Genomic DNA, 17,165 nt, shown 5'->3' with positions numbered 1-17,165 from the left:
ATCTTCAAAAACCTGGCCTCCCCCTTGCTGCTGCTAAGTCGCTTCAGTCGTGTCCAACTCTGTGCGACCCCATAGACGTTAGCCCAACAGGCTCCCCTGTCCCTGGGATTTTCCAGGTTGCCATTTCCTTCTCCAATGCATGAAAGTGAAAGTGAAGTCGTTCAGTCGTGTCCGACTTAGCGACCCCATGGACTGCAGCCCACCAGACTCCTCCGTCCATGGGATTTTCCAGGCAAGAGTACTGGAGTGGGTTGCCATTGCCTTCTCCGTTCCCCTTGCTAGTGAAGAGATATTAGGGTACTTAGCAAACGTGCAGAAAATAATATTAAGCAAGTGCTCTGACACTGACATGTATTGTTATTTTTTGTGAGAACAACTTTAGGCATCAGAGCAATTCCTGTACTTCATTTTATGCTATTGCCGTTGATGCTCATTTGTTGCAATTAGAGAATAACTCTTAAAATCTGAATATTCAAAATATTCTATTAGCTATTTCCGTTAGCTCAGTCATGGCTCTTCCTAATGTACAGATGCAAACACTGAGGAACAGAAACCATTAAAGGCATTTATGGGGATCAGGCATGTGTGTTGAGATTTTCTTCAGAGTAGAAGGAGTGAAAGGAAGCGACTGGGTTAATGAGTAACATGAATCCATTTCCAAGGGAGAGCATTGGCTTCCTGCCAAATCTGCTTTCTGGCAGGAAAAGGGACCCACTTCATCAGGGTCTTTGACAAGCATTTTTCTCTGTGTTTGAGTTTTTGGCCACATCACTGCTTAGGGAAAAATTAGTTCTCTTAAACAGTTACTACTTTTAATAAGAAAAGATTTAGCTTTAAAGTGGAGTTTGCATTGTAAAATATGTATCATCAGATTACAAAATGTATTGATTAGGGAACCCCGACATTGTCTGTCACAAGGTAAGGAAGCTTGATTTAGGATTAGAGCTTGAATATCCATAAAAACTGAAAATCCATTCCTTTTATTGTTGTTGTTAACGTTTGCCCTTGAGGTGTATTTTTTAACTTCTGCTTTTTAAGTGATAATTATCTTGATCAGAACTTTTGAGGTGACAAAGTAAAAATGACAAAATATCCCTAAATTTTGGTGGTATTAAGAAAGAGATCAAAGGAATATAGATGTTTGAAGATAAAAGTTAATTTTGTAATGTCTTGGTTTTTTTTTTAAGTGAAAAGTGGCAAATGTGAATTAAGTTTCAACTGCATCACAGTGACTTAATAAGCTAACATTTTCCAAAATACGTTCATCCTAATGTTCTACAGGGTGCTCAGAGACCAAAGGGAAATCCATTAGGACATGTCAGATACCATATCCTTCTTTGGTGTTTCATAGCACGTTAGCATATTAAATACTGTAAGAAATTCTATGGAAAAGAAATATATTGGGGTTTGTTTAACTCCATAGTTCCCAAATTCGAATGCAGGATGTTTTGTTTTGAAACTAGTATTTTACAGCACACATTTAGGCCAACACTGTACCAAGTAGTTAAAAATGTAATTAGGCATTGAAACCATATATATTTTTCATTGATTGTTTCTAGTTAAAGTTAACTGAAGCTCTTGGAAGACAGATGAATATTATCAGGCCTGTTCTAAAACTGCTTATAGAGTGATAATGAATAATTATAAGGCCATGATCTGAGTCCATTTGGTAGTTTTGCCTGAATCAGAGCCCTTTCCTTTGTAAACTAAAAGTATCTTTCGAAAATTAAATAAAGAAATCAAGGCACCCCCTGCATATGTTGGAGTCTTACGATTAATTCTGCTGTCAGTTAACCATGATGACATTAAGCTGCTCTAAGCCCTTTCTGAAAGTGATGGCCTTTACTTTGGTTTTGTGGAAAGCAGTCTTGCCTGCTAATTTCCTTCCAGTGGTTTAACTTTTGACAGGACAGGTGAAGAAATAGCAAACATGTGACTTTGTAAGCACAATGTCATCATTTAGAGATTTCAGTTCTCTCTTTTTTGCTCCCCATTAATTGTCATGTGTCTGATTATTTCAATTTAGGAAAATCTGATATAAAACAATTCATACTTAAAATTGAGAGACATTGCGTGGCGATTGTCTGCATCACTTAGAATGATTCAATGCTTTAGAACAAGTTCCTTTCTATAGGTCATCTTCCCCTATGCCTATGAAGGACAGGTTGAACTCTGAAAATTGCATCACTATATAATTTGTTTAGCACAGATTTATTGTAGAATATAAGGCACACTCGGATTTTTCTTCAGTTTATTTCTCTTCCCCTATACTGAGTTTTAAAGCTTTACAGATTTTATCACTAATCAGTTTTTATGTATTATGGTTTATGTCTCCAAGGGGCAATTATACCTACCAATACTATTCACAGTCACTTCATTCTCATGTGGGAGCTACTTTTCACAAGGAAATATTTTCTCTTTGTTGTTCAGTCACCAGCTGGTGTCCGACTTTTTGTGACCTCATGGACCACTGCATGCTAGGCTTCCCTGTCCCTCACCATCTCCCGGAGTTTGCCCAAGTTCATATCCATTGAATCGGTGGTGCCATCCAACCGTCTCATCCTCTGGCACCCTCTTCTCTCTTGACCTCAGTCTTTCCCAGCATCAGGGTATTTTCTAGTGAGTCAACTGTTTGCATCAAGTGGCCAAAATGTTGGAGCTTCAACTTCAGCATCAGTCCTTCCAATGAGCACTCAGGGTTGATTTCTTTTAGGATTGACTGGTTTGATCTCCTTGCTGTCCAAGGGACTCTCAAGAGTCTTCTCCAGCACCACAGTTCAAAAGCATCAATTCTTCAGCAGTCTGTCTTCTTTATGGTCCAGCTCTCACATCCTTACATGACTACTGTACTGTACATTTCTAGTCTCCAAAAGGCTGGGGTCATGCACCTACCTATCTTTTCTATTACTCATCCAAGATTAGCTGAGGCCTGCTTGGTAAAACTGCTGCTTAGCCAACTTTGTTGATTAATGATGATATTGAATGTGTTTTGCTTTCCATGGACCAAAGAACATCACATGGTCAGATTTCCCTAGCTGTCTGTGGAGAACACACTCCTCCCTTGGCTGACTTTTTTTTCCTCCAAACTATCAACATAATGTCATCTGGCCCAAACAAATCTAAAAGTTTAATAAGCAGCTGTCAGTAGGATCAGTGCCAGCACCCCATTGTAGGAACTGTCTTTGAGAATGAGTTTGAAAGCTTAACTGTGGAACAATGTAAAGGGAATGATTGATAGCATTTGCTCAACTCAATCCCGTAGTCATAGAAAACATTTTTGACAGAATATGCCAGCAACATAGTTCCTGATAGGGAAGTGAGCAGAAGCAAATGATGAAGTAATCCCTCTGCTTGTGGGATCACAAGCAGGTGCCTCCCCGGTACCCCGACCACCATCCCATGCTACTGCACTCACAGGTGAGAGGAGTGAAGTCAGCCTTTCTGGACTGGTAGGGAAGTTAAATAAGAGCAGGGGAAAGCATGACAGGCCACACTCCATCCAGCTCAGTGTTTTCACTCTTCCTTTTGGGAGTCGTTTCTCCTGATCATAATCTTGAGTTTATCGTACAGGTTGAAGGGGACCAGCTGCCTCCGGGACACACAGTCAGTCAGTATGAGACGTGTAAGATCAGGACCATAAAAGCTGGCACCTTAGAGAAGCTCGTGGAGAACCTGCTGACGGCTTTTGGGGACAATGACTTTACATATATCAGCATCTTCCTGTCAACGTACCGAGGCTTTGCCTCCACTAAAGAAGTGCTGGAGCTGCTGCTGGACAGGTAAGAATCTGAAGGGGTGTGAGAGGTGACAGAAATGTCAGGCTGTTTGCAGAGTGAAGGCATGAAGTTCTTTTTTAAAAATTTTATTTTAATTGGAAGATAATTACTTTACAATATTGTGATGGCCACTGCCATACATCAGCAGGAATTGACCATAGGCATATGTGTGTCCCCTCTCTCCTGAACCCCCCTGCCAGCATGCTGTCCACCCCATCCCTCCAGGCTGTCACAGAGCACCGGTTTTGGGTGCCTGCATCATACATCAGATTTCCACTGGCTGTCTATTTTACACATGGTAATGTATGTGTTTCAGTGCTGTTCTCTCAAATCATCCCACCCTCTCCTTCTCCCATTGTGTCCGAAAGTCCTCCCCACTAGGTAGATGGCAGATATGAATGCTTTAAAAATAGAAGTAATTCATGTATGTAGTAAGAAAGTTCAAACAATTCAGAAAATTCTGAAAAAAAAAGTAAAAAAACGCCAAATTTCTGTTTACCTAAGTCCCATTCCCAGGCCTATTCTTCCTAGGTAATAACTGTAAACTATTCCTTTTGTATTATTCTCAAGCTTTTCTGGGTGTATATAAATGTATGTTTATATATTTTGTATTTATGTATGATATTTATATATATTTATAGTATGAATAGAACCACAGTACACAGTGTATTCTGCAGCTTTCTTTTTTTACTTATCTGTATCTTGGAGATTTTTTTTTAACTCAGTAAAGTCTTTAACATATGTAAAGAGTATAGAACAGTGGCTGGGATATTGAAAGCTCAAGAAATATGTTATTGTTATTTTAAAGTCAGCACATGTAGGTAGATACTGTATTCTTTTTAGTGACTTTACGGTATTTATTTGATAGAATGTTCTGTGTGTGTGCCCAATCAGTTGTGCCCAAGTCTTTGTGATCCTATGGACCGCAGCCACCAGGCTCCTCCATCCTTGGAATCTTCCAGGCAGGAATACTGGAGTGGGTTGCGATCTCCTCCTCCAGGGCATCTTCCTGACCCAGGGATAGAACCGGTGTCTCCTGCATTGGCAGGTGAATTCTTTACCACTGAGACACCTGGGAAGTCCTATGGATTTACAGTTAAGCGCTCTCTAGTTTAATTTGTTTTTAAACTTTTGAGCAGTGCTACAAAGAGTGACTGTGAGTATATATTTCCTAAGTATTAATACTTGTCTGAGAATTCTGTAGGATAATTTCACAGAAGAGTGACTGATGGGTCAAAATATATGAGCATTTAAAAAATATATATTTATCTTTATTTATTTGGTTGCACTGGGTCTTAGTAGGGCTTCCCTGGTGGTGAGATGGTAGAGAATCTGCCTGTAATGCAGGAGACTCGGGTTTGATCCCTGGGTTGGGAAGATCCCCTGGAGAAGGGAATGCAACCTACTCCAGTATTCTTGCCTGGGAAATCCCATAGACAGAGGAGCCTTAGTAAGGCACTCCAGATCTTTCATCTTCATTGCACCATGCAAGATCGTTTTTAGTTGTGGCGTGTGAGATCTAGTTCCCTGACAGGGATTGAATCCAGGCCCCACGCTTGGCAGCCCGCAGTCTCAGCCACTGGACCACCAGGGAAGTCCCCAAAATATATAAGCACTTTAAAACATGAACGATGTTGCTAGATTGCCCTTCGGAAAGTTGTGCCAACCACTCTCCTGTCCACAGCGAATGAGGGTCCCTTTGCTTTCCCTGTCCTCTGGCCAACTGTGAATAGTATTTTCATCTCCATCATTGAAACCATCTCTGCTGTCATCTGTCCAAGTTGAAAAGGAGCTCAGTGTTTTTATATTTATGTTTCTTAACATTTATGAGTGAGGTTTAGCTTGTTTTGAAATACTTATTGGTCATTTGTGGTTTTTTGTGTGTGAACTCTATTTTCATATCTTTTATTTATTTTTATTTTGGATTATTGTTACCTAATTATTGATCATCTAATTATAACTCTTTAATAACAAAATTAGGTTTCTTAAAATGTGTATATATATATATACACACACACACACATATATATATATTTTTAATCCAAGCTGCACAGCATTGAAATCTTAGTTCCCCAACCAGGGATCATACCCGTGCCTCCTGCACTGGCAGCTTGGAGTCTTAACCACTGGACCGCTAGGGAGGCCCCCACATTTTTTGCTTATATTTGTTGGAAATATATTTTTTTCTCGTTTGTTCTTTGGTTTTAAAAGTTGTTTGTAAATATTCTTTTTTATGAAGACATTAAAAATTCTTTTGATGCAGTCATTTATCAGTCTTAAGAAAGGCCTTTAATAATCTAATTCTGTTATGATGTGAATAAGGTATTGATAACAGTGAGTTTTTCTCAAGATATTTTCTTCCTAGATACATATAGAGTGAAATCACTCAGATCAATGGATGTTCTTATGTTCACATTCAGGAACATCCACAAAATGTCTTAACTGGATCAGTGCATAATAAAGCCTAGACAGCTTTGGACTTCGACATCAGTGGGAAGTTCTTTAGGTTTTTTTATACAGCAGTAATTAAAATATTAAGCCTGGCATATAAACCTGTGGGATTAGTGAGTCATTTCTTTCATAGTCTCATAATTGTTAGCTTCACACCTATAAATAGAACCTGAAGAATTATATGCATTTTCTTTCCTCTGTTCTGTATTTATAAAGAGGATGCATTATGCTAACTGTTGGCAGGCAGTATGAGGAAACAGGTCAACACATCAAAAACTCCTACAAGTTTTCTTTGGAACTGGTAACCTCTTCTGCTTATGGGGTAACTCTACTGATAATAGACCACAGATGTCTATCGTCCGTGAAGGAGTGCACATGAATTCCAGCTGCTCCTCATAAATAGTGGACATACACACAGGAACTAGAGTGTTTAGTCTATGACTCATGTACATCCAGCTTTTATCTGTTGATTTTTAAAAATCTTCTGTTTGTTTTCCTGTCATAGTCCGTAGACATTTTTGGATTGTTAAAATATTATGCCAGTTGTTAAATAACAGAATCAACATGAATTGAAATTACATTTAATTCAAACTATCATTTAAGGTATAACTGAATGAAGAGTTAAGATATATCTTGAACCATATAGGTGGGCCAAGGTTTGACCTTGAATTTAATCTCATAGTCAGATCCTTTGATTCTGACATGAGTGGAATCAACACGTATTGAAATGTCTTTAAAATACCCCATGCTCTGCAAGACACCATATGGACGAAGCAGAAATAGGAGACTTGGTAAGTTCTCACCCTTGTGATGAATTTACTGTGAAGCTGTGGTGTTTAACCTTTAGGGCCCCTCACTGGGAGTACCCTTTACATAATTGATATTCACAATTTATATTCTTTTGCTTAGAGAAGACCCCTCAAATGACATCAGGTAGCCCTGCAAAACATGGATCCACCCTGACAATATTTTATCGCAGAAGATAATTACACTTAGAAAACAAGTAGACAACTGCTTAAGATGATATAAAAATGAAACTCTAACATGTTCTACAGAAGTTCAGAGAAATATATCCTACTCATTTTGCTTCCTCTGCAGACTTTGGACTTGTCCGTGTATATACAAACTTCATGAATGTTTCTTCCTCACTATTTCCTACTCACTCATATCCTGTGGCCAAATGTTAATCTCTGATTTTAACCAAAATGCAGATTCTATGAGACATTGGGATCTTAAATTGGTTGTTGGGGATTTTAATGTCTGTAATTGGGAGGTAAGCAACTAAGTTGCATAAATTTACCTTTTCTGAAGATAAGCTGGATAAACTGTTTTCTTATTAGTAAATTGTGGTCAACTTGTTTATGGGTCTCTGGTGTTCTGCTTTGTTTTTTTAAAAAAAGATTTCTCTTGGATTCTTAAAATAGATTACTTATCCTTTGTGAAATTAACACAGAAAAGTTATTATAGGATGTGCTAATCCTAACCAGTCCAGAATAGATTGAAGGCAGATGCCGCAGTATTTATTTCCCTCCAGAGAAAAGCGTATTTGAAACCAAACTTTGATTTTTCTTAAGACTTCCAGTCATGTGGCTTTTATCATATGGAACTGTTTGCTTTCTGTGATTTAAAAATATTTGTGATAGTTTTTTTGTTTCATTCTACTAATATGAGCCTTTGTGATTGACCATTGGACAGTGGTTTGCTGTCATATATGGCTAATTCCTTGTGTGTGCCTTATGCTTCCGTAGGGGTGATCAGCAGTTGACAAGAAATGCTGTTTTCCGTGCTTCTCACTGTGGCTAAGAGTTAATTCTAAGGCTCATTGGCTTTCTTTTAACCTAAGAAAGTTTTCGAGTGTGATTTAGCTGTTTGTGTTTGGGCTCTGGGGCTCAGATGGTATTCTTCCTTCAGTGCAGGAGACATGGGTTCAGTTCCTGGGTTGGGAAGATCCCCTGGAGGAGGGCATGGCAACCCACTCCAGTATTCTTGCCTGGAGAATTCCATGTACAGAAGAGCCTGGTGGGCTACAGTCCATGGGCTCACAAAGAGTTGCACATGACTGAGCGACTAACACGTTTACTTTCACTTCAACTTTAAACATACGTTTCACTTAAAAATATGTTTTCTTCCCACCATACCATTAAAAACAGTAAGTTAAATGCTACTGAAAACACCCAACCTCAAATTTAGGGAGAAACCTACTTCAGCTAGTGATCCTCACTGAGAACCATGAAATGTCTATACAGACATCTAGATTTTTCTTCAAACAGCTGTCACATTTGGTACTTGTAGGTTCTTTCTTGGTCATTCTTTCTTTCTCTGCTATCAGAAATGAGCAGACTGCTAAAGACAAGAGAAATGGCGTGAATTAGGTCTCCAGAAACTTTTGCTAAGCTGCTAATGGCACTCAGGTCACAGTCTGAAAAGGACTGAGTAATGATCTGAATCGCCCCTTCATTTTGAGTGAATTGTCCCAGGGGTGATTCTGGAGGATAAAGGTTGAATGGCTTCACCCTTTGAATGGCCATCCCATAAACACTGTGCTTTTAAGACCAATCTGACTTGGGTTTGCTGGCTTAGGTCACCAGAGAGGAGACTAATTCAGTGGGTCTTTGAACTTATTTCTTCTTCCTCTGTTTGATTGCCATGCTTTTTCAGACTTTATCTTATTTAGTTCATTGATCGTTACCTGCGTGTATTTAATGAGAAGACTGAGGCTCAGAAGCTTTCAGTCAGCAAGAAGCAGAGCTGGAATAAAAACCTATCTCTTCCTGACTTGGAAGCTCTTTCCAAGCATACCAGATCACCTTATATGTCATTTGAAAATGTTAATGTCACTTCTAAAGAAAGGGATGATTTGGGTATATAGCTCTTATCACTTTCTCTATTATCTCAGTTGATTTTCCTTAGCAATTGCGTTTCCTGAGGGATACTTCCTTCACAAAGTTGTGAGCAGCTCAGTTGAACATCCATGCTCCTTTTCATTCATCCACTGAAATAAGATTTATCAGGTGTTTTAATATCTACTGTGTACTGTCCTAGGTGCTGTGCATATAATAGTAGACAAACCAGTCATGACTCCTGTCTTCTTCATGCTTAATGGCTGAGAGTAACTTAAATAAGCGTACACATAAATGTGTATAATTAAATTAAAACCGATACTGTCCTCGGGAGGTAGAGCTAGGTTCTGTGACAGAGACAGTAAAAGAGGATGGAATGGGAGAGGAGGGTGTTATCAAAACAAAACTTGATGTTGGCAGTGATATTATGTTGTTCGATAGGTCATGGGCTGTCAAGGTCCCTACTCATAGGGACCGTGTATCGGGAGTATTTCTGTTCGATGTACTCGGCCAAACCCTCTGACCTGAATCTACTACTTCCTAAAGATAACTCTTCTTGGAGGGTAGGGGTATAGCAGGTGCAGCAGCTCGGGAGGACTTATGCAAATAAATCACTACTATGCGGATAGTAATCTTAAATCCATACTTTATGACACATGGAGTAGTCACGCCTTCCTATGTAAAAGCTGATGCACCAACAACCAGCAAGAATGGAACTCCCTGACCAATGAAACCAGTTCCTCCACAGCAGAGAGAAAGTGATCAATATAAGACTTGAAAACATTTCATTTATTTCTGTAGATTTCATCAGAAGTGCCACCAAATAGGTTTCCCTTTCATTTCTTTTCATGCTATATGGTACCATTTACATGTGGAATCTAAAATGAACCTGTATGCAAAACAGAAACATACTCACGGACAAAGAGATCAGACTGTGGTTGCCACGGGGGAGGAAGAGCGATCCACTGGGAGTTTGGGGTTGGTAGATGCAAACTATTACATTTAGAATGGATAAACAGCAAGGTCCCACTGTATAGGACAGGGAACTGTATCCAGTCTCCTGGGCTTAACCATAAAGTGGAAAAGAATATCTTAAAAAATGTGTGTATGTGTAAAATTGAGTCACTTTGTTATACAGCAGAGACTGGCACAACACTGTAAATCAACTGTACTTCAGTTAAAAAAAATAGACTATTTTCAGAGAAGGTTTAGTTTCACAGCAGAATTAAGTGGAAAGTACAGAGATTTCCCATATATCTTTTGCACCCATGCATGCCCCTACTATCGACATTCTCCACCAGAATAGTACACTTACTACAATCACTGACATAGTGTGTGTGCTTAGTTGTTCAGTCGTGTCTGACTCTTTGCAACACCACGGACTGTAGCCCACCAGGCTCCTCTGTCCATGGCGATTCTCCAGGCAAGAATACTGGAGTGGGTTGCCATGCCCTCCTCCAAGAGATCTTCCCAACTCAGGGATCAAACCCAGGTCTCCCACACTGCAGGTGGATTCTTTGCCATCTGAGCCACCAGAGAGGCCCCACTGACACATTATTATCACCCAAAGTCCATAGTTTACATTAGAATTCACTCTTGGTATTGTGCATTTTATGGATTTGGACAAATGTATAATGATACCTATCCATCATCATGATATCTTACAGAATAGTTTTGCTGCCTTAAAAAATCCTCTGTGGTCTGTCTGTTCATCGTTCCCCCTCTCCCCTGATCCCTGTCAATCACTGATCTTTTTACTATCTCTGTATGTATGTATGTATGTGTGTCTGCTCAGTCGTGTCCAACTCTTTGCGACCCCATGGACTGTCCATGCGACCCCAGGCTCTTCTGTCCATGGAAATTTCCAGGCAAGAATACTGGAGCGAGTTGCCATTTCCTTCTCCAGGGGCTCTTCCTGACCCAGGGGTCAAACCTGCATCTCTGACATATCCTGCATTGGCAGACAAGTTCTTTACCACTAGTGCCACCTGTAGTTTTTGCCTTTTTCAGAATGTTGTATTGTTGGAGTCATACAGTGTGTAGCCTTTTCAGATTTGCTTCTTTCACTTAGTAGCACACAATTAAGGGTCCTTTATGTTTTTTCGTAGCTTGATATCTCATTTCTTTTTAGTGCTGAATAACATTCCGCTATCTGATTGGACCTATAGTTTACTTACCCACTCCCTGATGCTGGGAAAGATGCAAGGCAGGAAGAGAAGGGAGCAGCAGAGAACAACTTGATTGGATGGGATCATCGACCCAATGGACCTGAATTTGAGCAAACTCCGGGGGATAGTGAAGGACAGGGAGGCCTAGCATGCTACAGGCCTTGGGGTCGCAAAGAGTTGGATATGACTGAGTGACTTGACAACAGCAAAATTACTGAAGAACATCTTGGTTGCATCTGAGTTTTGGCAATTATGAGTAAAGGTGCTGTAAACATCCACGTGCAGGTTTTTGTGTAGACATAAGTTTTCAGCCCCTTTGGGTAAATACCAGGGAGCAAGAATTTTGGATCGTATGAGGAAAGTATATTTGGCTTTGTCAGAAACTACTGAACTGTTTTCCAGAGTTTCTGCGCCGTTTTGTGGTCTCATGAGCAGAGAATGAGAATCCCTGTTGCTCCACGTCTTGAGAGCATTCGGTGGTGTCCGTGTTTCAGATTTTGGCCGTTCTAACAGGTGTGTGATGGTATCTCATCGCAGTTTTAATTTGTAGTTCCCTATTGGCAAACGATAGTGAACATTTTTTCATATTTGGACTTGTCATCTGTGTATTTTCTTTGGTAAGGTGTCTTTTCAGGTCTTTTGCCCATTTTTAAAATTCTGTTGTTTGTTTTCTTATTGTTGAATTTTCAGAGTTCTTTGTGTATTTTGAATAACGGTACTTTATCAGATGGGGCTTTTGCAAATGTTTTCTTTTAAGACTGTGGCTTGTCTTCTCATTCTCTTGATACCATCTTTTGTGGAGCAGAGGGTTTTAGTTTTAATGAAGTCTAGTTTATCAAGTTTTTTTTATGATTTGTGACTTTGGTCTTATATCTGAAAGATCATTATCATACTCCAGGTCATCTAGGTTTTCTCATATGTTTTTTCCCTAGAAGTTTAATAGCTTTATGTTTTACATTTTAGGTCTCTGATCTGTTTTGAGTTGATTTTTGAAATGTGAAAGGTGTTTGTCTAGATTCATTGTTTTGCACATCAGTGTCTTGTTCCATCATCCATCATCTTCTGAAAAGACTGCCTTTGCTCCACTATGTTGCCTTAGCTCCTTTGTCAAAGACCAATTGACTGTGTTTGTGCAAGTCTATTTCTGAACTTTTTATTCAGTTGATCTGTTTGTCTATATTTTCATTAATACTCCACTGTCTTGACTACTGTAGCATTATAGCAAGTCTTGAAGTCAGACAGCATCAGCCCTCTGACTTTGTTCTTCTTCAGTACTGAGCTGTCTTTTCTGTAGTTCTTTTGCATCTCCATATAAACTTTAGAATCAGTTTGTCAAAATCCACAAAATAACTTGCTGGGAGTTTGATTGTGATTGCACTGAACCTACAGATGAGTTGGGAAGAACCGTCTTGACAATACTGAGTCTTCCTATGAACATGGAATCTCTCTCCCATTATGTAGTAGTTCTTTGATACCTTTCATCAGAGTTTCATAGTTTTCCTTATATAGACCATGTATATATATTTTGAATTCATACCTAAGTATTTTAATTTTGTGGCAGTACTGATGTAAAAGGAGTATGTTTTTAGTTTCAAATTTCACTCGTTTATTCCTGGCATATAGGAAAGTGATTGACTTTTAACAATTTTATTTATTTTATTTATGACTGTGCCAGATCTTTGATGCTGTGCTCGGGCTCTCTCTAGCTGTGGTGAGCAGGGGCTTCTCTTCATTGCGGTGCATGGGCTTCTCATTGCGGTGGCTTCTCTTGTTGCGGAGCACAGGCCCTAGGCACACGGGCTGAGCCACAGCCTGGCACTGAGTTGCTAGTAATGTATTAATTCATCTTAAACCTAGGGAAACTCCTGACTTGTACAGATTCTGTGGTTGTCTGGGTGCTGCCTGCCCCTTGCCCCCAGTCCTAACCTGTTTCTTTGATCAAACTTCCAACCTTCCTTGTAGCCGTGGCGGCTGTAGCGTGCTAGCAAGACGGATCTGCAGCTGATGGTTTAGAGCGGTTACCAACCACAGGTGGAAGGAGGAGGCACTGAGAAGCCCCCGGGCTCTCTGGGGGCAACAAATGGGCCAGAGAAGAGAAATGGTCTGCCAGGCCTTGGAATGGAAAAACCCCAAGAAACCATCAGACTTGAGAAAAGACTTGATGTGTGAATGAGAATCAAGTTCTAGCAAGAGACACCTTTTCATTTTCTTCCCCTGGCAGAATAGGGATTATAAAGTCTTTGATTTTTTTTTTTTCTCTTGGTCTCCCATTCAGACAATTATGGGTCAGGGCTGGGGGTGAAGATATTATTGTCAAAGAGAATTTTTGCCGTGTTTCCTAAGTGTCAAGTGGAACAGAAATATTAAGTTCTTTGTGCTGTTAATGTTGCCTTAACTCTCAGGGACTAACATGAAGATATGGTGGTGAATCGAAGGGCAAGGAAGATGGAGGGCCCTTCACAGCAAAGACCCAGAGGGGAGGACTGAGGCTCTTTCTGGGTCTTCTGGCTTTTTCTAATCACAGGAAAACTTTGCCTCAAGGACCGGACCTTGTGTGTGAATGCACGCTGCCTGGTTCCCTGTCCAGCATCACTGTCCTCTTCCAAGAACAAGGAGTTTTTACCTTATTGTCTCAGACCTTTGTCTTCTCCTTGAATAACTGGCTTCATGATGGTAATAAGACCTTTCCAAGGTAGGCTTGGTGGCCGTGACCCAGCAGTCGGGCCACGCTTGAGTGGAGAGGTGCCCACCATGGAGGATATTACTCAGGGTGATTAGAAACATCCCCCCACCAGCCGCTCTGTGGTACACAGTCCACAGCCCTCACTGAGGCCTCACTTGGTATTCCCAACATCTGCAGGCTATTTCTCCGTGTCATTATCCTGACTCAAGGTCAGCTTCTGAACATTTTCCTCATACCTGACCTGTGTTCTTGTGGGTCAGTTTAAAAAAAAAATGCCTCAGATGTTCCCAGGCTGGGCTTGAGAAAAGCAAAGGCCCCCAGAGGTCCCTGAATCAGTGGCTTCCTGTGCGGTCTCCCTGCCCTGACTTCCTGCTCTCTGCTCTCTCATCATCCCCAGTAAGTGGCTTCTGCCCTCTCCTGCCCTCCCCTCCCACTCTTTTATTCGTGGTAGTCGAGGGCATGATTTAATTCACTTAGCCAGTGTTTAGTGAGTGTCCCCCAAGCGCAGGCTCTCCTCCAGGCTCAGGGCAGGTACCAGTAAGTGAGAGAAAAGGTGAAATGAAATCCCTGACTGTGGCCGGCTTGGCCCTCGGGGCCTGCCCTCGGGGCCTGCCCCCGCCGCCTCCACACTCACCTCCTTCTCTGTTCCTGCTTCATCTCTTCTGCTCCGTCTCACTGGCCTTCTTGACGTTTCTTAAGCACATTGTCCCGCCACTGCCCCAGGGCATTTGCGTAGACTCTCTCCTCCTCTTGGAAGGTTCCGTTCCTGGAGATCTCTGTGGCCTGCTCCCTGGCCCTTGAAAGATTTTAGTTCATAGCCATGTTCACATGGGGCCTGCCTGGGCACTCAAGAAAGCTGCCACCGCAGGCTCTCCAGTCACGTCTGAGCACCTTTAGCTTTTTTTTTTTTCTCCATTGCACTTTTCACCATCCGACTATTATATATTCACTAATCACTAGTTTATTGTTTATCTACCTCCCCACACCCCCCACCCCCATGAAAACCAGGGCTGGGGTTAGTTCACTGCTGTGAATAGTGCCCAGAATAGTACCCGAACATAAGCTTTAATAAATAATGAGGACTATATGAGTGAAAAAAAAAGAATGATTAAGTGAAAAACCCAAGAGTTTATCACTCGGTGGAGGGACACATAAAATAAATAAACAAAATGACTGTGCTTTGTGTGATAGGTTGGTGGCTCAGAGGCTGGGCTCTAGAGCCTGACTGTCAAGGTTCAAGTCCTTACTTTACTGATTAGCTGTGTCTTCAAGGGAAAATGGCTTAAGCTCTCTGGGCCTTATTTTCTTATTCATTAAATAGGAAGAAGAAGAAGAAGAAGAATTCTACCATATAGGATTATGTGCTTAGTCGCTCAGTCGTGTCTGACTCTTTGCGATCCCATGGACTCTAGCCTGCAAGGCTCCCCTGTCCATGGAGATTCTCTAAGCCAGAACACTGGAGTGGGTTGCCATGCCCTCCTCCAGGGGATCTTCACAACCCAGGGATTGAACCCAGGTCTCCTGCATTGCAGGTGGATTCTTTACTGTCTGAGCCACCAGGGAAGCCCCATACAGGATAATCATGAGATAATCCATCCATCCAAATGAAACAATCCATGTAATGTGCTTTAGCACAGTGCCTGGCCTGTAGTGAGCTCTCAGTAATTATTAACTGCTGTTATCAAGGGATCGCTTGCCATAATCAAGTGGAGCCTGAAATGTTCTTTAGGATTATCCCCATCCTGGTCTGACGTTGCTGAGACTCTTCTGTTAGGGAGTAGAGGTTAGAAAGCCACCCCCGTTGCCCCACCAGAAGGGCTGTCCTGGGGTTAAGCTTTATCTTAAGATTTCTCTGAACCACAGGTGTCCCTGGTCCTCCTTTCAAACACATATTCAACATTTTTTTCTGCCCGTGTAGGCTCCAAACAATACATCCATCCCCCTTGGAAATAACGATTTCCTGTTTAAATATTAGCAACCAGTTAAGCATGAGTTTTTTTTTCTTTTTCTAGTCATTTTTAGGTAACAGTAAATAATGTATACTTTAGAAGACATCCGCAATTCTTTCTTTTGCCTTGTGACTATAGAGAAAACCATGTCAGAAGTTATCCTGATAATTTGTATTTTAATTTAAGTGTTTTGAATTACCATTTAAAGAAGGGCAGTTTCTCAATGGTAAGCCTTCTTAAGAGATTGGAGCTTTGATCTTAAATCTTAGGGAGGTTTTGCAGAAATTGGAGGTGACATTGTTGCCAGGTTTGTCTGTAGCTACTCATTAATTAAATACACACACACACACACACTTTATTTACTCCCCTGGAGTAAATGAATTGAACTTGACTTTGGTTTTTGATGGGAAGCTATGAGAGGGTCCAGGAAACATCAACGAAACACTCTTAATCTCATAAAACTAACTCTTAACTCTCAAATGACCTGGCTTGAACATTAAAAAGATCTTATTTCCAATGCTGGTCTAGTTTCTTTTCTGTAAGATTTAATTCTCCTTAATGATAAGAAAGGTGCAGGGGCAAATAATTACCCCTCCCCAGTTAAATTCCAGTGGATTGTAGGCTTTTTAATTTTATCTTGCTTCTAAAGGTCTCCTCTGTAAAACTCTATATATACATTATTTACATTTTATACTGTTTATGCCTTCAAGATATCAGCTTTAAGATCTTATTTACTTCTTTTACATTTTAATTTTAGATTTTTCTGTAATGATCTCAGCTATCCTAAAGCTTTTTTATATTCCTAAATTGTTAGAAATGAAGGCACAGACAGGTTAAGACATGGGTATAAGTAAAAGTCACATGATGCCTTTATAGAGACAAATTTGAACCTAGTTGTTAGGAAGTTCATTTTCATGTCTGCTTAGGGAACCTTGCTAGAAATAGTCATCAACATTCCTATTGGTGCTAGGCACTGTTTTAAGCTCTAAAGAGACAGAAGTCCTGCTCTCATGGGGTTTATGTTCTAACGAACAGTTAACATAATAACTATATTAATTGTATAGTATGCTGGAAGGTATTAAAGGTTGTGGGAGAAAATAAAGCAGTGCTGTTAGTGTTTCTTTTACATAGGATGGTCAGGGAAGGCCTCACTGATAAAGTGACATTGGCGTAAAGGCCTGTAGGAACCCAGGGAGTGCGCCATTGGAGTGGGCCTGGGAATCAGTTGACAGCAAGTGCAGAGATTCTTAGGCAGGAAGATGCCTGATGTGGGGAGGAGCCAGTGAGGTCAACGGGGA

At 40.7% G+C, this 17,165-nt stretch overlaps 1 protein-coding gene across 1 annotated transcript in view; it reads left to right on the top strand.

Moving 5' to 3' along the window:
- Positions 1-17,165, top strand: part of RGL1 (ral guanine nucleotide dissociation stimulator like 1) — a 136,431-nt gene that overhangs the window by 43,833 nt on the left and 75,433 nt on the right. Inside the window, exon 3 of the mRNA XM_055419115.2 lies at positions 3,571-3,779. Within this exon, the coding sequence (XP_055275090.1) occupies positions 3,571-3,779 (209 nt within the window). The remainder of the gene's footprint in view (positions 1-3,570; positions 3,780-17,165) is intronic.

Source organism: Moschus berezovskii, chromosome 17 (genome assembly GCF_049115385.1).
Source record: "Moschus berezovskii isolate FMDL1 chromosome 17, NW_MosBer_1.0, whole genome shotgun sequence".
Classification (NCBI taxonomy): domain Eukaryota; kingdom Metazoa; phylum Chordata; class Mammalia; order Artiodactyla; family Moschidae; genus Moschus; species Moschus berezovskii.
This window is presented reverse-complemented; position numbering and strand designations above follow the sequence as displayed.